Here is a 23,003-nt window from a genome sequence, read left to right as displayed (position 1 = left end):
CAAAAAATAGATATATATGAAATAATAAATCATCATGCATTATAGTTAAAGGAGAACTCCATGACATTCCAGAGGATTGCACATTGAATAAGAGTAATGTACAGTATAACTAAAAGAAAAACAAATTGCACACCAAATGTTTTTAACTGCAGGAGTTAAACATTATGATTCCTGCATGAGACTTTTTTTTACACAGGTGCCTAATAAGCTTCTCACTAGCAACTTGTGTTGAATGGGTGGTCTCATACATTGCTGGAAGCCACACAGATTGTATGGTTTTTTCTACTCACAGTAATTGAGCAATCTGTTGCACAGATTTGAACTACCAAAGATCACACTTGATAGGTGGTTATAATGTATGTTTACAATTATTTCTACTCACAGTTTAATTGAGTGAGCTGTTGTTGCACAGATTTGAACCACCACAGATCACACCAGATAGGTGGTTAAATATATATTATTATTATTATTTTATTATTATTATTTAGTATTTATATAGCGCCGACATATTACGCAGTGCAGTACAGTGTATATATATATATATATATTGTCTTGTCACTAACTGTCCCTCAAAGGAGCTCACAATCTAATCCCTACCATTGCCATATGTCTATATTATGTAGTGTAAGTACTGTAGTCTAGGGCCAATTTTTAGGGGGAGCCAATTAACTGTATGTTTTTGGAATGTGGGAGGAAACCGGAGTGCCCGGAGAAAACGCACGCAGACACAGAGAGAACATACAAACTCTTTGCAGATAGTGCCCTGGCTGGGATGCGAACCAGGGACCCATCGCTGCAAGGCGAGAGAGCTAACCACTACACCACCGAGCTTTCTACTATATGCTTGTGACAGTTCCTTCAGAACAATTAACTGTTAATAACTGTTCTTTGCTGTTATTTGTTATTTGTGGTCTCCTTTTTGCATACCCCTATACTTATACTTTTTACTGCTTAAGTAACTCTTGAAATGTTTTCAATAAAACGTATTGTTATTGTTATTGAACCTCCACAGTTCATACTTTTGGGTAGCATTGCTGATGCACTCCACCCATCTAATACTGTCTGCCACCTAGCAGTGTGGTCCATGCTCCGTTTCAAGGCCCACTGCCTCCTCCAACTCCTGACGACTTCCACTACACCACTGACAAAACTTGTATTTACATTTCTGGGTGACATTGCTTATGCCGTCTACCCAGCTCCTGCTGCACACTAGCAATGCAGTCTGTGCTCCATCTCAGAGCCCACAGCCACCTCCTGCTGCTGCCACCTTTCAGTATTCCATTGATGCAACATGTATATACACTTCTGGGAGGCATTGCTGATACACTCCATCCAGCTCATGCTGCCAGCTATCAATGTGGTTCATGCTCCATCCCAGGGCCCACCACTTCCTCTTCCTGGTACTGCCACTTTTCATTACTTCATTGATACAACTAGTATGTCCACTTTTGGGCGGCATTGCTGATGATGAATTCCACCCAGATCCTGGAGCCGGCAATGCAGTCTCCCGGTGATAGTTGGCCAGAGGCCAACTATCTGCAACTGCTCTTGCTGAAAGAAGCTCCATCTCAGGTCCTCCATCCTTGGGATTTATGTCACTGCACTACACCTAGGCCCCTTTATAGAAGTCATTCATTCCAGTTGTCACCCAGGTCATGATACGAGCTAGCGATGCAGTCTCCTGCCGTTTTGATGGCAGAGACTACTGATAGTGGGCTAAGTTGACACATAGCACAACCGTATCTGACGCATAGCAAAATAACCTGGCCAAAAATGTGAAGTTCCGGGAAATTTTTGCAGCATGAGCTTTGAGTCCGCCAGGAGAAAAGTGCAATATAAATGTTCTGTGTCTGTGTGAAATTGCCAGAGGCGTTCTTGTTCATCCCTACCAACCAGGCTTATTGTTTCATTTTCCAGAACATGCTACACAAGAGTAATTAATTGAAAGAATTATCATTTTCATGCTTTGATGATCTTTTCATAATGACTAGCACTAAGATGAGCACAAATTGCAACCTATTTATTTATTAAAGAGAGCAAAATTCTCTTAATTAATAATATGAAAACATTTCTTGCTTGACATCAAACATTCATTTATGTAAACAACCATATGTGCTCTGAATGAGGAAAAAGTGCAAAATATGTATTTTGTTCTCCTTTTAACAATTTGCCCAGCTGGTTTTAGTGTGCATTGCAAAAATCACAACATAACTGATGTTATTGTTTTATATTTTAATATATGATTTGCATCAAAAATGCCTGATAGTCAAGCATCACTTACAACTGTTGATCATTTGTGAAAAGGGTTTTTATAATTAAGCACTGTTATGAATAATACTGTTTACTAGCTAGCATACTGAGCCATGGTACATCTAGTGGGCAGTGGATTACTTTGCTGTAAGAGGCTATGAGGTCATGGTCCCTGAGATTGTCCTACTTGTGATAGTAAGTACAAGTCCCACTGCAAAGTTAGATGATACAAATTGAAATGACAACTGGAGGACAGCATACAGGCTGAGGTTGAGGCAGGCAGCATTCAGGGAAAATCAAGGTCAGAATTTAAGGTTGAGGCAGATTGAGAACAAGCAGAGTTGGGTCACTAGCCAAGGTCGAACCAAATAAAGATTAGATCAGGTCAAGAGTAATTTGACAAACTGAATCACAATGTGAATCAGAAACAACTGGAATGCTAAACACAATACTGAAACCAACACAAACAAACAACATCAAGCTGCGTAATATGTTGGCGCTTTATAAATAAATAAATAAATAAATAAATAAATAAGAGCTGTCAGGGAGGGGTTTTTAAGACCATTTAAGTGTGTTGGTTGTAAATGTATGTGCATACTTACAAGATGTACATGAGATGCCAGATTAGCCATAAAAGTGTTTGAGGCATTGCATTCAAGAGCTATTGTTTTTATGGTGTTCTTCCTGTTGTTTGCCCACTCCTCCCACCCAACATGTCCAGATAACAGAAAGGCTACTTGGCTATAACCAGGAAGCGTCTGTGTATGGAAGCCATTATGAAAGCTATCGCCTTAACAATCACTTAGCACTCAAGGGCAGGGACGGATCTAGGGGGGGGGGGGGCAAGCGGGTATCTTGCCCCAGGCACAGTTTGTTGAATTCTTAAGAAGGCGGCAAAATGAATGGCAGTTTAGGCGCCAAATCCTAAACTTTAGGCTCCAAAACCTGACCTTGCCCAAGGCGCAATTTGGCCTTGATCCGTCCCTGCTCAAGGGGCTTGATTCACAAAAGAGTGCTAACTGATAGCCCGTCCGTTTTTGCGTGAATTTTCGCATTTCACACGATCGTGAATTTTTGTGTGAAATGATAACGTTTTCACGCTCAAACACGCAAAAGGTATCGTTTTCACGTTTGCATGCAAAAACGTTAACGGTTCGCACAAAAATTTGCGATCGCGTGAAATGCAAAAATTCACGCGAAAACGGCCATGCTATCAGTTAGCACTCATTTGTGAATCAAGCCCAAGGTGACAAAAGTTTAGCAAATGTACATAGCTTTGTTCAGAATCAGATTCAATTTAATTTGGTCAAATAAGTTTGCACTTAGAAGGAATTTCACTTTGCAGTTACTTAATGGACACAGACAAAACAGTACAAGGACAGACTATATAAATATTAGAAGTCAAGGACAGTATATAAGTTAAAGTGGTAGTAAATTGGTGTGAGAAGCATTCATTTTCAGTTTTGTGCTGTAATGCTTTCAAGTCCTAGCAGTTCTAGTGTAGCTCTGCATTAAACGTGGCTACTACCAAAGGGAAGATGCTATTCCTTTGCCTGAATGTTTTTGTTGAGACTGACCGGTATCTCACTCCTGAAGGCATAAGCTGGAAGATGGAGTGAGCAGGGTGAGAGGGGTCAAAGGCAATCTTGCTTGTCTCTTTCTGCTCCTGCTAGCATAAAGATTCTGCAGGGAAGGTAAGCTGCAGCCAATTCTTTCTACTACTTGGATGATACGCTGCAGTCTCACCTTTTCTCATATGGAACATGAGCTGAACCAGACAGTCATAGATTATGTCATGATGAATTCAATGATTGCAGTATAAAACTGCACCATTACTTTTTGTGGTAAGCGGCTCTCGTAGATGAAACTTCCTCTGTTGAGCTTTCTTGATGATGGTGACAGTATTATTATGCATTTGAAGTTTAAGAGATTATGGGGCCAAGAGATTTGATTGGCTCTACTCAGGGTTACTGTAGATCCATTTATGATTAGATGGCGGTGCTAGGGGGAGTTCTCCTAAAGTCTATTATCATCTCCATAGTCTTAAGAGCATTGAGTTCCACTGTCCTACTACATGTCTGTGTGCAGACTCATTCCTATTTTGTATTAGACCAACTACTGTAATGTCATCTGCAATCTTCAGAACCTTTACAGATGGACCTGTGGAGATGCAGTCTTTTTTGTACAGTGAATAGAGCATTGGGGAAAGCACGCAGCCCTGGGGTGCTCCTGTGCTGACTGTCAAAGAGTCTAAGGTGTGTTTCCCTAGTCTTCTGTCAGTCAACAAGTTGGTTATCTATTTGCAGATGGGTTCAGGTATGCGAAGTTGGAAGTGCATGCTTTGTAACAGCGATGGCGTTATGGTATGGAATGCAGAGGGTGCTGCGTCTTTCACATATTATATTTCTGATATGCATATTATATCTCTTTCTTTGATAACAATTAAAGAAAAGTATTATTGTTGACTTGGTGTTGTGACTGTAAGTGAGCCGAGTATTTTCTTTATGTTGCATTTGAGACTGTAAAAATCTGGGATGTATACAGTAAGGGGTTGGCAGAGCTTTGCATACAGGAAATTTTTGTTAGTTTTAATCCCATATTACTTAAATAAAAGACTTAAGCTGGCCATACACTGGCCCGATTTGCCGCCGTTTCGACAGCAGATTCGATCACTGGGATCGAATCTGCTGCCAATCGTTCGTTCTACACGCCAAATTTCGATCCATTTCGTCCGATCCCGTCGATCGCTCCATGCGGAAAATTACCGTCGATCGCGCGTGGGTAGGGAGCGCGTCGCTAGCGGCGTTCGAGTGCCCGATGACCGACGCAATAGAGCGGCAATACATTACCTGCTCCGCCGGCGCGACTACCCCCGGTCACCGCTGCTCGGTGTCTGCGCTGGTCTCCGGCATGCTTCAGTTCCTCCTGCCCGGCAGGAAGTTTAAACAGTAGAGGGCGCTCTACTGTTTAAACTTCCTGCCGGGCAGGAAGAAGCAAAGCATGCCGGACCTGGAGACCAGAGCGCAGACAGAGCAGCGGTGACCGGGAGGACTCGCGCCGGCGGAGCAGGTAATATATGCAGGTGGGGGGAGCGGCGGCAGCAGCAGCACCACCACCACAACAGATTGTGAACGGTTTCAGGCTGAAATCGGTTCACAATCTGTTTGCAGTAAAGGTAGCCATACGATCCCTCTCTGATCAGATTCGATCAGAGAGGGATCTATCTGTTGGTCGAATCTGATGGCAAATCGACCAGTGTATGGCTACCTTCACTGACAGATTACACTGGAAAGTAAAGGGGCCCATACACTGGTCGTTTTCAGCCATTGATCGATCAGAAATCGATTCTATCAATTTCCCAGTTTGATCGATTTGCAGTCGATTTTGATTGATTTGATCTATCTGACAGGATGGAAAATCTTGGTCGATCTGCTCGATCTGCTGCTGGCAGCAGATTGATGGCCCATAGAGTTGCATTGAATCTAATGGTCCAATAATGCATTCAGATCGATTTTTGGTAAATCTGTTCCTGGTGTGTGGCACACATCAGATAGATTCCTGCCAGATTGGATTTGACAGGCATCTGCCAGAAATCTATCTGATGGTCGAATCTGCTGCAAATCTATAAGTGTATGGCCACCTTAAGTCTAGAGCAGCGATTTTCAGTAGATTTCAGCATGAAATCTATTGGAAATCATAATTGCACGTATGGGAAGACTTGGGAGGCGCTCGTCTTTCTTCCTCCTCTGTCTGAAGAGGAGTGTATTTGCGAAAGGGTGACGTGGTTTGCATCACTTAGGTAATGCGATTGGGAGAAGTTGGTGTTCTTGCCGCCGCTGTGTTCCCCCAGATATGACACAAAACCCATCACTGGACAGAAGTGACAACAGCGGCGTGCTTTCCACCGGGTGGAAAAATGTCACCCATGCCAGCTGCAGCTCTCTTGGGATGTGCTTTAACAGTTATTGGTGGTCTGACAAAGGCAGTGACTCGGATGTCTGCCAATTAAGGACAGGTAAGGCTTGTTAACAGTTGGTCTAGGGAAGTAAAAAGTATAAATCTGGCCCTGATCACAGCTAGGTGCTTAAACATTTGTTTTCAGGGTTTATAAGATTTTATGAGTACAATACAAACATCTGCTTTTAAATAAAGCTTGCAGGTACAAGGATATGAAGGCTGCCATAATTATTCCTTTCAAAAACAAAGCTATTCAATGGCTGTTAAGGTAATCCTCTGCCTCTAATTTGTTTTGAATCTCTTATCCAGCCTAAGTATGAAGATCGGGAGTTCTGACTCAAGCCAAGTCAGACATTACTGGTTGTATGCTTGTTTCAGACACCACTGAAGCCAAATATCAGCAGTACAACAGCCAATAAAGATGAAAACTGTTAGAACCTGCTTCTATATCACCTTGCTTCGACACCAGTAACTTCTTACAGTTACGTCTCACAGACTGTGAGATCACTTGACTCTCCACACAGCAAGTAGGAGATAGACTTCCTCAGGCTTCTTCAATGTTTACGTTATTTATTCAAGTAACAGAAATACAGATAGATACAGTTTATCATCTCCTGGCAAAGCAGACTTCCATGTTGCGTTACAGCTGCGTGAGTACCTTCCTGCTGAAAGTACCCAGGTCTTCTTGTATCTACTCTATGTTACATCTAGACTACCTATGTACAGCATACATTATATCATATTACAGAAAGTAAGCACATACTTAGAGGTCCCAGTCAGCCTTGCGAGCTATTGCGAAAGTAAAGAGCAGAATGAGCTCCCATAGCTCCCTCAGCCTTTAATACTGACTAGGAAAGAGTTAAATATGACATCATCTTCGCCACCCCCTAGATCAGACTATTGGTGGACCCACTCGTGGTGTCATCATACACACCTACTTGATTAATAATCAATGAGGCTTCTGACCTATATGCAGGAATGTGGATATTTACATAACATGGCTGATGTCTATTGTTCTAGTGGCGGTACATGCCCAGGTCAGGGAGATCTGCGGCCTTGTACTAGAACAGCTTCTTGGTATGTTCTAGTTCTGCTGACAGAACTGCAGATTTTCTCTCTCAGAGAAAATCCCCTTAAAGGGCCGATCTGCACTCCAAGCCTTTTTGACTAACTCAGTCCAAATAACTGAGGCCTACTTAAATTATAACAATCCCCCCTAAAAAGGCTTGATCCGCAGATCCCCACTTCTGAACCTAACTGTCCTGTTCCCCTTATTGTGAAGAATAATTCGACAGGTAGTTTACTCGCCCTTCAATCATCACACTGTGTAAGTTCCGGTAACTTGTTTAATGTAAATGATCAAAAGAAGGTAAAACTGTAAATGCAAACAAAAGCATAATATCAGACCATGCATGCAATGCAAAGGTGTGGATTCATACAATACAGCATCTATCAAACATCATATGCATGAGAATACACTGTACAACATAGAATGCTGCTGCAGATGAGGAAACTATCACATCATGAACTATAGATCAGAACATGTATAACAGCATGATGAATGGATCTGAGTGCAGTAGAAATACACAGATCTCAGAGCATGTGACAGGCATCTCCCAACATACATGAGCTATGGCCTAGCTATAAAGCTCTAACAAATGCATGTATACAACAAATATCCATTCTACATTGCAGATATAGCTAAAAGATGAGGTTTGACATACCAACGATGCTTGGATTGGCGTGGATGAAGGATAGATGGATGTGGATTGCAACAGCACAGTGGGAATCTGGCTGGGCCTTACAACAAACTGCTTCCTGTTCACAGAGCATCTACTTCCTCCCTGTCACATGACTTCTGGATAATACAGCAAGGAACAAATGCTATTTTGAAAGTGTCCACTAGAGGGAGTAGAGTTCAATTATACTGATTAATAGAATCTGGCTGTAGACAGACAGCACACTCCCCGCCTGGTATCTATAAGATACCACACTTTAACAAACCACTGAAAGTTATTCTGCAGGAGATAAGAGCAAGACAAGTTCTGTTACTGGTCTAATAAACAAACCTGAACTGCCTTCTGTATTTACTTTCACCTCTACCTTACGGACCCTACCATCATCATGGGTGAAGGTCTTAGTCACTCGACCCATAGGCCACTTAATCTGCTTGGTTTGGTGATTTTTCAGAAGCACAATGTCACCCTGCTGAACATTTGGCCTGTCTGACTGCCACTTCTTTCGTACCTGAAGAGTAGACAGATACTGTTTGTACCATCTGTGCCAAAAGTCTTTAGCCAGGCTCTGAACCTGTCTCCACTGTCGTTTGTAGAGGTCTTTGCTGTCAAATGTTTCAGAGAGCGCTGGATAAGATACAATCTTTTGAGTTATTAGGGTTGCTGGAGTAAGGACTTGGGGATCCTCAGGATCTGTTGAGACTGGTATCAACGGTCTCGAGTTCACAATAGCAGTCACTTCTGCCATCAAAGTGACTAGGACTTCATGAGTAAGCCTTGAAGGTTGTTGCAAAAACATGGAATCTAGAATCCTCCTGGTGATTCCGATCATCCTTTCCCACACTCCTCCCATGTGGGAAGCATGAGGGGGGTTGAAAATCCAAACCACTTCTTGCTTTGAAAGAAAACTCTCTACTTTGTCATCGAGGTTAGAGGAGATTTTGAGTTCATGGCAAGCACCTACGAAGTTTGTTCCTCTGTCTGATCTGATGGTTTTGACTGGGCCACGTATAGCAAAGAACCTTCTCAAGGCATTTATGAAACTTGAGGCATCCATGGATTCTAAGATCTCTATGTGGATGGCACGGATGTTGAGACAGGTGAAAAGAACTGCCCACCTTTTGCTGTTGGCTTTACCTCCACGGGTGTGCCTGGAGCAAATTGACCAAGGACCAAATACATCTAGGCCAATATGAGTGAATGGAGGATCTGTGCTAAGTCTCTCAGGTGGTAAGTCTGCCATTTTCTGTGTTTCGCAGGTCCTTCTGAGCTTCCGGCAGGTAACACATTTGAAGATGAGACTGGAAACATTCCTCTTAACTCCCAGTACCCAATACCCTGCTGAACGAATAGCTCCTTCTGTAATGTGCCGTCCTTGGTGCTGTGACTGGGTATGATAGTAACGGATTATGAGGGTGGCAATGTGGTGTCGACCGGGGATAATGACTGGATTTTTCTCATCATGTCCAAGATTTGCGTTGCGTAGACGTCCGCCTACTCTTAATAGCCCATCTTCATCTATGAAGGGATCTAAAGCTCTAAGTGGACTGTCATTGGGGATACTCTTTTTCTCTTGAATGCAGAGGATCTCCCTAGGAAATGTTTCTTCTTGCACATTTTTGATGATGGTTATTCTGGCTTTCTTGAGGAACTCGATAAGATGTGGTCCTGTGCAGAGGTGCCAACCATTGCAGTTTTCAGGACGTTCTTCTGCCTTCGCCTTGTAAAGTTGGGTAATGTGAATGAGACGAGCGACAGCTCGTGTCAAAGTATTCCAGCTAGAGAAGCGGCAAAAACGTTCAGATCCTAGTCTCTTCTCTCTATATACAGTACTTAATGCTATCACCTCAGGACGGATGTCTGTATCTGTCGTTGGATCCACAAGGTCGAAGGCCTCAGTCTCTTTGAATGGTGAATTTGACTGGAGTAGGAATGTTGGACCTGTAAGCCACATTGAGTCTTGTAGATGTGCTGTTGAGACAGATCTGGTGGCGAGATCTGCTGGATTATCCTTTGTAGGCACATAATGCCATTGCTTTGGGATCGAACATCTTCTTATCCTCTGGACTCGATTACTGACAAACACATAAAATCTTCTTTTCTCATTGTAAATGTAGCCCAGAACGATTTTACTATCAGTGAAATAGCTAACAGTGTCTATGTTCAAGTCGATTTCTGTGGTGATGAATTCAGCAATGTCCACAGCAAGGACAGCTGCGCTAAGCTCCAGCCGTGGGATGGTGAGTTCTGGACGTGGGGTTAGCTTTGCCTTTCCTAAGACGAACCCAATGTGAGCTTCTCCTTGAGCATCGACAACCTTTAAGTAGGCTACTGCTGCTATTGCCTGGACAGAGGCATCTGAGAATACACAAAGTTCCTTATGCTGAGCATTAGAGCAGGAAACCGATCCATAAGGTCTGGATACCTCAACGTGTCTCAACTGCTGTAGGGATTCTCTCCAATCTTCCCACTGCTGTTTCTTCTCTTCAGGTAGGGGTGCATCCCAATCTTGAGTATCTGCAGTGAGATTACGAAGAAGAAGTTTTCCTCTTATGATGACTGGTGCGGGTATACCTAGAGGATCATATACACTGTTCACAGTAGAGAGGACTCCTCGACGAGTGAAAGGTCTTTTTTCTTGTGATACTTGGAATGTCAAAACATCTTTTTTGAGGTCCCAGCTAATGCCAAGGCTTCTTTGAATGGGTAATGCATCAGCACTGAAATCAAGATCCCTTAGGTCACTTGCCCGATCTTCTAAAGGGAAGGCCATCATGACTTCTCTGCTGTTTGATGCTAGCTTATGTAGGTGTAGGTTGGAACTAGTGTTGGGCGAACATCTAGATGTTCGGGTTCGGGCCGAACAGGCCGAACATGGCCGCGATGTTCGGGTGTTCGACCCGAACTCCGAACATAATGGAAGTCAATGGGGACCCGAACTTTTGTGGTTTGTAAAGCCTCCTTACATGCTACATACCCCAAATTTGCAGGGTATGTGCACCTTGGGAGTGGGTACAAGAGGAAAAAAAAATTAGCAAAAAGAGCTTATAGTTTTTGAGAAAATCGATTTTAAAGTTTCAAAGGGAAAACTGTCTTTTAAATGCGGGAAATGTCTGTTTTCTTTGCACAGGTAACATGTTTTTTGTCGGCATGCAGTCATAAATGTAATACATATAAGAGGTTCCAGGAAAAGGGACCGGTAACGCTAACCCAGCAGCAGCACACGTGATGGAACAGGAGGAGGGTGGCGCAGGAGGAGAAGAAGGCCACGCTTTGTGAGACACAACAACCCCGGCCTTGCATGAGGGCAAGAAGCGTGCGGATAGCAGGCTTTGTACCGCCATGCAGTCATAAATGTAATAAAGATAAGTGGTTCAATAAACAGGGACCACGCGGCAACGCTAACCCAGCAGCAGCAGACGTGATGGAACAGGAGGAGGCGCAGGAGGAGAAGGCCACGCTTTGTGAGACACAACAACCCAGGCCTTGCATGAGGGCAAGAAGCGTGCGGATAGCATGCTTTGTACCGCCATGCAGTCATAAATGTAATAAAGATAAGTGGTTCAATAAACAGGGACCACGCGGCAACGCTAACCCAGCAGCAGCAGACGTGATGGAACAGGAGCAGGCGCAGGAGGAGAAGGCCACGCTTTGTGAGACACAACAACCCAGGCCTTGCATGTGGACAAAAAGCGTGCGGATATAGCAGCAATGCTTTTTGCCGCCATGCAGTCATAAATGTAATACAGATGAGAGGTTCAATAAACAGGGCCCGGAAACGCAACACCATCCCAGATGTTCATTGGTCATGTTACTTGGTTGGGGTCCTGGAGTGTTGCGTAGTCATTTCCAATCCAGGATTGATTCATTTTAATTTGAGTCAGACGGTCTGCATTGTCTGTAGAGAGGCGGATACGCCGATCTGTGACGATGCCTCCGGCAGCACTGAAACAGCGTTCCGACATAACGCTGGCTGCCGGGCAAGCCAGCACCTCTATTGCGTACATTGCCAGTTCGTGCCAGGTGTCTAGCTTCGATACCCAATAGTTGAAGGGTGCAGATGGATGGTTCGACACAGCTACGCCATCTGACATGTAGTCCTTGACCATCTTCTCCAGGCGATCGGTGTTGGAGGTGGATCTGCACGCTTGCTGTTCAGTGGGCTGCGGCTGCATGGGTGTCAGAAAATTTTCCCACTCCAAGGACACTGCCGATACCATTCCCTTTTGGGTACTAGCTGCGGCTTGCGTTGTTTGCTGCCCTCCTGGTCGTCCTGGGTTTGCGGAAGTCAGTCTGTCTGCGTACAACTGGCTAGAGGAGGGGGAGGATGTCAATCTCCTCTCTAAAGTCTCCACAAGGGCCTGCTGGTATTCTTCCATTTTGACCTGTCTGACTCTTTCTTCAAGCAGTTTTGGAACATTGTGTTTGTACCGTGGATCCAGAAGGGTATAAACCCAGTAATTGGTGTTGTCCAGAATGCGCACAATGCGTGGGTCACGTTCAATGCAGTCTAGCATGAATTGAGCCATGTGTGCCAGAGTCCTACCAGAATCCTCATCATCCTCTTGTGAGCGTTGTGATAGTTGTTGTGATGCATCATAGTCGTCACCTTCCTCCTGGTCTGCTTCTGCTGACCATTCGCGTTGAATTGTGGAAGTCCAACGTGCACCGCTCTGGCCCTCGTCAGTGGTGGCATGAAATTCCTGCTCCAACTCCAGCTGTTCCTCCTCCTCTTCTTCGTCATAGCTGCTGGGGCCAGCGTTCCCTGAGGCGGATGGCCTGATGTTGGTACCATCACGCTGATCGTTTTCTCCTTCAGATTCCCCCAGTTGCATCATGACAGCTGTTTCCTTGATTTTTAACATCGACCTCTTCAGTAAACACAGCAGTGGTATGGTAATGCTGACTGAAGAGTTGTCACTGCTCACAAGCAACGTGGATTGCTCAAAATTTTGGAGGACTTGGCAGAGGTCCAACATGTTGGCCCAATCGGATCCACAGAAGCTTGGCAGCTGGCCGGATGCGCCTCGGTACTGCGCCGTCATGTACTGGACCACTGCACTCTTCTGCTCGCAAAAGCGGGCTAGCATGTGCAGCGTAGAATTCCAGCGCGTAGGGACATCACACAGCAAGCGATGGTGGGGGAGATTGAAGCGCTCCTGCATCTTGGCGAGTGCCCCCGAAGCAGTACTGGAATTTCTACAATGTTTGGACACTCGACGCACCTTCAACAGCAGATCGGGCACGCCTGGGTATGTCCTCAGGAACCGCTGAACTACTAGGTTCATCACGTGCGCCAGGCAAGGGATGTGTGTCAGCTTAGCCAACCTTAAAGCGCGAATGAGATTACTCCCATTATCACACACAACCATGCCCGGTTTCAGGTCCAGCGGTGCCAGCCACAAATCCGTCTGTTCCTTTATTCCCCTCCAAATTTCCTCCCCTGTGTGCTGCTTATCCCCAAGGCAGATTAGCTTCAGCAACGCTTGCTGACGCATGCCAACAGCTGTGCTGCACTGCTTCCACGATCCTACTGCTGCTGGGTTAGCGTTTCCGGATGAGGTACAGCTTTGAGATGCGTTGGAGGAGAAGGAGTCAGAGAGGTAGGTGCTGCTGTTATCCAGTGGGAGGGACGGCGGTGCAGCTGTTTGTGGCGTGGGCAACACCCGTGCCGTAGCAGGTGAGGAATCGCTGCCAGGCTCCACAAGGTTCACCCAGTGCGCGGTAAGGGAGATGTATCTACCCTGGCCGAACGCACTCGTCCAGGTGTCAGTGGTGAGGTGAACCTTGCAGGCAACGGCATTCTTCAAGCTTCGGGTTATTTTGCTGACCACGTGCTCATGCAACTCAGGCACTGCAGAGCGTGCAAAGTGGTAGCGGCTGGGAACCACGTAACGTGGGATGGCCACTGACATCATGCCCTTGAAGCTGTTTGTCTCCACCAATCGATATGGCAGCATTTCGCAGGCCAGAAGCTTGGCTATGCTGGCTGTTACTGCCACGGCCCGGGGGTCATTTGCTGGCAATTTCCTCTTGCGCTCAAACATCTCCGACACAGACAACTGAACCGTAGCGCTGCACACGGAAGGGCTGTTGGTTGTTGTGTTTGATGAACACTGGGAGACCTCAAGAGCACTACTCCGGAAAGTGACAGTGTCAGCGTCGTCTGATGTTTGTGAATGTTGTGAACCACGCAATGGCTGGGCTACTGCTGCTGCTGAGGCGGGTCTGGTGAACCCAAGGGAGGCAGTGTTGTTTCTGGTACCCTGTCCTGACGCGTTTGCCCAAAGAGTGGGATGTTTGGATAGCATGTGACGGCTCATGCTGGTGGTGGAGAGGTTGTTAATATTTTTCCCCCTGCTCAGGCGGGTCTTGCACACCTTGCAAATCGCCATGGTAACATCCTCAGTGCAGTCTTCAAAGAAAGCCCAGACTTTGGAGCACCTGCCTCCTTGCTGGCGATTTCTGTTTGCTCCTCTTTTGCCTCTCACTTGAACTTCCACGCTTGTGGTGCCTGAAATTGCGCGCCGCCTACCTTGTGGCACAAGGCGAACTCGTGCAGCAGTGTGTTCTTCAACAGACTCATCTGTGCTGCTGCTACGACGGCGATGTTCTCGTTCACAAACAAAATCTGGGTCTCTGTCCACATTGTCCATACCCTCCTCTTCCATCTCCTCAAACTCGTCATATGTCATTGTGGGCCACCGCCGTGGAGTAGAGCTCCCCACAACAACCTCTGCGCAGCACACTCCAACGTCGTCTTCCAGATCTTGTCGGCCGACCTCCTGCAATTGCAACCCCTCCTGCCCAAATTGCTCTGGGATTTGGGTTTCCGAGTCCTCTTCGGACTCGCCTCGTATTTCAGTGCGCGGTACATTTCCCACAGTTAACGGTTGTGAATCCAGGCACAACATTTCTGGCTGTTCCTCCATTGACCTTTGAAAGGTGGAAGTTTGTTGGGCTGGGAATAGCTCCTGCGAATACCCCATTGTGTCCTGAGGTAATTCATCGGACTGGTTATCTGGCAGTTGTGTGCGTGGTGTCGCTGCCGGTTGTGTCAGCTTTGTGCCCACTGGCTCCTTGTAACTGGCTGAGGACTCGGACCTCGTGCGTGATGTGCTGGTGCTGCTTAACCCACTGCTGGACGCTTGAGAGGTCATCCAAGTAATTATCTGGTCCTGTTCTTTTGGATTTGTGAGGGTTGTTGTCCTGGACAACATGGGTGGTATTGAGTGGGTTTTCTTGGGTGCTCCCCTGTGGCCTGTACGTGAACCGTCAGGGGAAACACCTCTTCCCTTGCCCCTCCCTCTTTCACCGGATTTCTTCCTCATTTCACTTATCCTTACAGTACACGCTGACTGGCAGCAGTACAGTGGCAGTACAGAAATGCTATACAGTACCACTATTCCCAGCAGCGACACAGAGCACAATGCTATACAGTGACGGGTGAGCGGTGTACCACTATTCCCAGCAGACACAGAACAGTGAACAGAATGCTATATAGTGTGGCTGAGCGAGCGGTGTACCACTATTCCCAGCAGACACAGAACAGTGAACAGAATGCTATATAGTGTGGCTGAACGAGCGGTGTACTACTGTTCCCAGCAGACACAGAACAGTACACAGAATGCTATATAGTGTGGCTGAGCGAGCGGTGTACCACTATTCCCAGCAGACACAGAACAGTGAACAGAATGCTATATAGTGTGGCTGAACGAGCGGTGTACTACTGTTCCCAGCAGACACAGAACAGTACACAGAATGCTATATAGTGTGGCTGAACGAGCGGTGTACTACTGTTCCCAGCAGACACAGAACAGTGAACAGAATGCTATATAGTGTGGCTGAGCGAGCGGTGTACCACTATTCCCAGCAGACACAGAACAGTGAACAGAATGCTATATAGTGTGGCTGAACGAGCGGTGTACTACTGTTCCCAGCAGACACAGAACAGTACACAGAATGCTATATAGTGTGGCTGAACGAGCGGTGTACTACTGTTCCCAGCAGACACAGAACAGTACACAGAATGCTATATAGTGTGGCTGAACGAGCGGTGTACCACTGTTCCCAGCAGACACAGAACAGTGAACAGAATGCTATATAGTGTGGCTGAGCGAGCGGTGTACCACTATTCCCAGCAGACACAGAACAGTGAACAGAATGCTATATAGTGTGGCTGAGCGAGCGGTGTACCACTATTCCCAGCAGACACAGAACAGTGAACAGAATGCTATATAGTGTGGATGAGCGAGCGGTGTACCACTATTCCCAGCAGACACAGAACAGTAAACAGAATGCTATATAGTGTGGCTGAGCGAGCGGTGTACCACTATTCCCAGCAGACACAGAACAGTGAACAGAATGCTATATAGTGTGGCTGAGCGAGCGGTGTACCACTATTCCCAGCAGACACAGAACAGTGAACAGAATGCTATATAGTGTGGCTGAGCGAGCGGTGTACCACTATTCCCAGCAGACACAGAACAGTGAACAGAATGCTATATAGTGTGGCTGAGCGAGCGGTGTACCACTATTCCCAGCAGACACAGAACAGTGAACAGAATGCTATATAGTGTGGCTGAGCGAGCGGTGTACCACTATTCCCAGCAGACACAGAACAGTGAACAGAATGCTATATAGTGTGGATGAGCGAGCGGTGTACCACTATTCCCAGCAGACACAGAACAGTAAACAGAATGCTATATAGTGTGGCTGAGCGAGCGGTGTACCACTATTCCCAGCAGACACAGAACAGTGAACAGAATGCTATATAGTGTGGCTGAGCGAGCGGTGTACCACTATTCCCAGCAGACACAGAACAGTGAACAGAATGCTATATAGTGTGGCTGAGCGAGCGGTGTACTACTGTTCCCAGCAGACACAGAACAGTACACAGAATGCTATATAGTGTGGCTGAACGAGCGGTGTACTACTGTTCCCAGCAGACACAGAACAGTACACAGAATGCTATATAGTGTGGCTGAACGAGCGGTGTACCACTATTCCAAGCAGACACAGAACAGTGAACAGAATGCTATATAGTGTGGCTGAGCGAGCGGTGTACCACTATTCCCAGCAGACACAGAGTGGCAGTAAACAGAATGCTATATAGTGTGGCTGAGCGAGGTACACAGAGTGGCAGTAAACAGAATGCTATATAGTGTGGCTGTGCAAGCGGTGTACTACTATTCCCAGCAGACACAGAGTGGCAGTAAACAGAATGCTATATAGTGTGGCTGAGCGAGGTACACAGAGTGGCAGTAAACAGAATGCTGAGCGAGCGGTGTACTACTATTCCCAGCAGCGACACACAATGACTGGGGGGGACCCTGGCTAGCGTGGCTGGAGCGCGAACTACCCTGCCTGCCTACCCAAAGCTAAACCCACAGACAAATGGCGGAGATATGACGTGGTTCGGGTATTTATTTACCCGAACCACGTGACAGTTCGGCCAATCAGAGCGCGTTCGGGTCCGAACCACGTGACCCGTTCGGCCAATCACAGCGCTAGCCGAACGTTCGGGGAACGTTCGGCCATGCGCTCTTAGTTCGGCCATATGGCCGAACGGTTTGGCCGAGCACCGTCAGGTGTTCGGCCGAACTCGAACATCACCCGAACAGGGTGATGTTCTGCAGAATCCGAACAGTGGCGAACACTGTTCGCCCAACACTAGTTGGAACATGCCAGCATCTCTCTAGTTCTCTTCAAAAGGTTGATGGCTTGTGTTGCAGTCGGAAGAGATTTTAGCCCATCATCAACGTAAAAGTCTCTTTCCACAAATTCTCTTGCATCTGCACCAAACTGTCTTTCTGCTTCACGTGCTGCGAGTTTGAGGCCAAAAATGGCTACTGCTGGTGAGGGGCTGTTGCCAAAAATATGCACTTTCATCCGCCATTCGATGATGTCTTCTGCTGGGTTATTATCCTTATGCCAGAAGAATCTTAAAAAGTTCCTATCTTCGGGTCTAACCAGGAAACAATGGAACATTTGGCCAATGTCAGCCACAAAGGCAATGGCGTCCTTTCGAAAGCGAAGTAATACTCCTAAAAGATTGTTGTTGAGGTCTGGACCTTTCAAAAGGATGTCGTTCAAAGATATCCCACCACACTGGGCACTTGAATCAAAGACCACCCTGATTTGCAAGGGTTTCTTCGGGTGGTATACCCCAAACAGAGGCAGATACCAGCATTCCTCTTCTGTATCAAGTGGTGGCGCTACTTCACAATGGCCATTCTGTATCGTTTTCTCCATGAAGGCAAAGAAATGTTGTTTCATGTCAGGCTTCTGCTTGAAGGATTTTTGAAGAGACCTGAATCGGTGCAAAACCTGTGTCTTGTTATTTGGCAACCGTTGTCTCTGTGCTTTAAAAGGTAGTGGAGCAACCCAACTGTTGTCTTCATCCCTGTAGAAACCTCTCTTCATAATCTCCATGAAAGCAAGCTCACTGTGGGAAGGAGCCATTCTGTCATCTTCTTTGGTAATTTCAAGGGCTTTGTGTCCAAGACAGTCTTCCATACAAGAGGAATTCCAGACAGATGAGGCCTGCAGGGTCAGGGGTGTGCTTGTATTGAAGCTTTCCTTCACAGCAAAGTAGTTTGGACAAGGTGTGAACAGCGACCTCCTGCCATTGTCTAAGGTGTTGGTATAGAGGCTATGCACTGTCTCTGGTCTGTGGACCCCACCTAGACATACATTGCCCACGATAACCCACCCCAGGTCTAATCTTTGGGCGTAAGGAGAGTCGTGTGGCCCGTTAATGTGGTCCCTGACCTTGTGGATCCTAATAATATCTCTGCCTAGCAACAGGAGAATGGAGGCATTAGGATCAAGCTCAGGTATCTGAGTGGCTAACTGTCTCAGATGTGTATGATGAAGTGCAACCTCTGGAGTTGGGATCTCTGATCGAACATCTGGGATTTCATCACATTCTATCAGCGTGGGTAGTGGAATGGACACCTTTCTGTCAAGGGATTCCAACTGAAAGCCATGTACCATTCTCCCAGTAGTGTTAATCACTCCTGCACATGTTCTGAGGGAATAGGAAAATTGGTGACCTTTTGACCCAAAAAGCTCAAATAACTCTGGTCTTGCCAAAGATCTATTGCTCTGGTCATCTAAGATTGCATAAACTTTGATAGCTCTTTCCCTATGCCCTGTAGGATACACATTGACCAAACAAATTTTTGAACATGACCTGCCTTGTGGATTCTCTCTACAAACTTCAGTACACATGGCTGACACATCTAGTGGTGAGCTACTTTCCTGTCCCTCCCCGCCATGCTCCCCCTCTGTTTCAGCCTTCACAGTCCATGGAGCGGGACCGGGATGCATAGCAGACACATGCTTACTGCTATCACATTCTGTACAACAAATAGTCTTATCACAGTCTTTTGAAAAATGTGAAGTAGATGCACAACAATGGTAACAAATGTTATTTTGTTTCAGGAAGGCCTTTCTTTGGACTAAAGGCTTTACCCTGAAACCACGACATTCATGCAAAGGATGGGGCTTGCGATGAATGGGGCAACCTTGGGCAAGGTCCACTGACTTGGCATGGGTAGGCTCTTTCTGTGATTGTATATTTGGAGAAGTCTCAGTCTTGTGCACTGAGACGGAAGTTCTATGAGTAGCATTCTTGTGATAGTGTTTCTCTAGTCTCTGACCCTCAGAGCTTTGAGGGGACAGGATGAACCCTGAGTCATTGCGCATCTTTGCTTGTTGTGTAATAAAACTCACAAAGAAAGAGAATGGTGGAAAAAGCACTCGGTGCAGTTCTTTGTATCTGGAACCCTGAGTCATCCACCTCTCTTGTAGGGAAATTGGCAATTTTTGAACAATGTTACTTATACCTCTAGCTGTATCAAGAATGGCTAAACCTGGAAAGTCACCTTCTTCCTTTGCAGCTTGCATTTCCATTAGCAGGTCTCCTAACTCTCTGAGCCTGATGTGGTCTTTACTGGAGATTTTCCCAAAGCTGTCTACTCTATTCCACAGAGAGTCCTCTATAATCTCAGGAGCCCCATAGCACTCATCAAGTCTCTGCCATGCCATCCGCAAACCCTTTCTGGAGTCGTTCACATGTACAGCTTGTATGCGTTTTACCTGCTTGCATGAGTCAGTGCCTAACCATCTCACCAAAAGATCTATTTCTTCTTTGTAAGAGAGATTAAGATCTGCTATAGCATTTCTGAATGAAGCCCGCCAAGCCCTAAAGTTCTCTGGCAAATCGTCAAACTGCACAAGTCCCTTAGAAATGATTTCTCGTCTTGCCATATATCTTACCAGATCTGATGTGACTTGGTTATGAGCTAGTGAGTCTGTATAGTGATTAGCTGGTGGTATAATTCTCGCATCTGATGAATGAGTACAAGTCCCTTTTTTCACTGGAGGTCTAGGATAACTGTAGCCTTCAGGTGGATCTGAGCAGTAGCGTGGAGTGTCACGTCGCTTGCTGTCCATCGCAGGATCTTCCTGGAAGATCTGACCTCTGGAGTTTCTCATTGGAGGGGCATAACATGATGCGTCTGCAGTAAAGGGAGGGTCTTGGCAAGAAGCGTTCTGCTGATGGGAACTTTGCTGAAGTGGAAAGCTTGCATTGCTGTGTGGGTACTCGTTTCCATCTTCTGCGATTGGATCAGATTGATGGAGTATCTGTGAATGTTCTCTCACGTATTCCTCAGTACGCCGTATTGCAGCTTCTTGCTGTAAGTCAGACTGGATGTCTTGTTTGTCGTTAAAGTGGTTGTCAGTTTCTAATGCAGCCTCTAATACTTGTGCTTTTGCAGTTGCTGCAGCTGCTGACTTTTTCAAGCTGAGTACTTCTAGTGAAGCTTCTAGACATGCCTTTTCTTGCTTTATCTTTGCTTCTTGTTCTGCAAATGCTTGCTTTATCTTTGCTTCTTGTTCTGCAAATGCTATCTGTGCTTTCATGGCCTCTGCTTCGGCTCTGGCTAGTGCTGCAGCTTCAGAAGCACGGGATCGATGTGAGAGTCTGGATGAGAGTGACACTCTGGATCTAGTCTTGTGTGAAACTTCAGACATCTTTGTATTTCTAGAGGTGGGTCTATGAGAGTACCTTCAGTCACTCTGAAGTAGAAGCTGTGGCTGCACGGTGTTGCTGCGCAGTGTTGCTGCGCAGTGTTGCTGCACCCGGATGAAGCGCTTATTCTGCTTGACGTGCTCTATCTCATTCAAGGGCCTTCTCCGTGGAAGCCGTTGTTTTACTGTCCTGTTCCCCTTATTGTGAAGAATAATTCGACAGGTAGTTTACTCGCCCTTCAATCATCACACTGTGTAAGTTCCGGTAACTTGTTTAATGTAAATGATCAAAAGAAGGTAAAACTGTAAATGCAAACAAAAGCATAATATCAGACCATGCATGCAATGCAAAGGTGTGGATTCATACAATACAGCATCTATCAAACATCATATGCATGAGAATACACTGTACAACATAGAATGCTGCTGCAGATGAGGAAACTATCACATCATGAACTATAGATCAGAACATGTATAACAGCATGATGAATGGATCTGAGTGCAGTAGAAATACACAGATCTCAGAGCATGTGACAGGCATCTCCCAACATACATGAGCTATGGCCTAGCTATAAAGCTCTAACAAATGCATGTATACAACAAATATCCATTCTACATTGCAGATATAGCTAAAAGATGAGGTTTGACATACCAACGATGCTTGGATTGGCGTGGATGAAGGATAGATGGATGTGGATTGCAACAGCACAGTGGGAATCTGGCTGGGCCTTACAACAAACTGCTTCCTGTTCACAGAGCATCTACTTCCTCCCTGTCACATGACTTCTGGATAATACAGCAAGGAACAAATGCTATTTTGAAAGTGTCCACTAGAGGGAGTAGAGTTCAATTATACTGATTAATAGAATCTGGCTGTAGACAGACAGCACACTAACCGTACCTGGTTTCTTTCCTTTATGTTTCACTTTTCGATGTTCGTGCTCACACAACTTCTCTGCTCTAGGCGGTTACCCCTGGAAGAGAGAGAGCAAGACCTCTTGGTCTTCCTGTAACCAGGCTCTCTGGGGAGGCCCTACTTCTAAATCCCTCTATACCACATGCTCAGCATTTGCGTCACTTACGTATCACTCACAAACTTGCATGACCACAGAAAAGTGAAACTCGTTTGTTTGTTACTCAATGGAGCAGTGCCAGGTGCCTTCTAAAAGAACGCCTTTATACAATCAACTCCATCACCGGTACTACTAAACCTATACCCGTAACCCTGTATATCCCTTAATTTGAAAATATCGGTTCAGGAGATTGTTTATGAGGCACCAATCTCTGGACCAGGTTAATTTGTTTTACGTAATTTTAACACGCAACCTCACCTGGATAATGATGCCTAACGTTGTCATCCCCATCCAGACGACCAGTGGGTGTAGAAAGAACTTTGGAACTGCAGAGGCCCAGTCCGAGTGTCCCTGGAACATCACCGGAACCTTTGTCCACCAGGTCAGACTGGCACTCACCTGCTCATTTTTGTGTTCTACCTCGTTAAGATCACCTGTATCATGGTGAAATCTTACCTCTAACTTAGTGTACTGTTTGTTTAACCTTTGTAACAAAATGTGGTCGTCTTGGATCAAACCCTGTTCCCCTTTGTCCCATGTCGTGTTCTCTTTCAGGAACTACCCGTGAAACTTTGCACTTTAGAGTTCTCTTAACACTTTGAGAAATAACGTCATCCAACCTGGATGACTGGATCCATATGGGATCTCTGCTCGCCCAATATGTTCCCCTTGGAAACTCCCCCTTATCGGAACAATTATGAGAATATCCCTTGAATGTATCCTTAGACACTATGTTAAAAAAACAAACCTTTCCTTCAGCCACCGGAACTATCGGTTGGGCTTCAGGGTGGATCTTTTGAATAGTAGCCTCGCATTCTGCGTTATGGAGCCCGCAGGCTTCTTCACTAAATTTGACTTGCCCCGGCCAACGCAGGTACTTCTGCAAGAATTGCCCGCATGAGGACAACTCTACTTGCTTCACCTCCCCATCTAGCACCAAAAAAGG

General features: G+C 45.9%; 1 protein-coding gene across 1 annotated transcript; it reads right to left on the bottom strand.

The window, feature by feature from the left end:
- Positions 1-7,471: 7,471 nt before the first annotated feature.
- Positions 7,472-21,043, bottom strand: LOC137552913 (uncharacterized). The gene is made up of 2 exons (XM_068271420.1): positions 20,229-21,043; positions 7,472-7,582 (listed from the first exon to the last, which is right to left on the bottom strand). Exons 1-2 carry the CDS (start codon positions 20,985-20,987, stop codon positions 7,526-7,528), a joined length of 816 nt encoding a protein of 271 aa, XP_068127521.1. The 5' UTR covers positions 20,988-21,043; the 3' UTR covers positions 7,472-7,525.
- Between the last annotated feature and the right edge of the window lie 1,960 nt (positions 21,044-23,003).

This window comes from Hyperolius riggenbachi, chromosome 1, assembly GCF_040937935.1.
Source record: "Hyperolius riggenbachi isolate aHypRig1 chromosome 1, aHypRig1.pri, whole genome shotgun sequence".
NCBI classification, from domain to species: Eukaryota; Metazoa; Chordata; class Amphibia; order Anura; family Hyperoliidae; genus Hyperolius; species Hyperolius riggenbachi.
The sequence above is the reverse complement of the archived record's forward strand: the minus strand, read 5'-3'. Positions and strand labels throughout refer to the sequence as shown.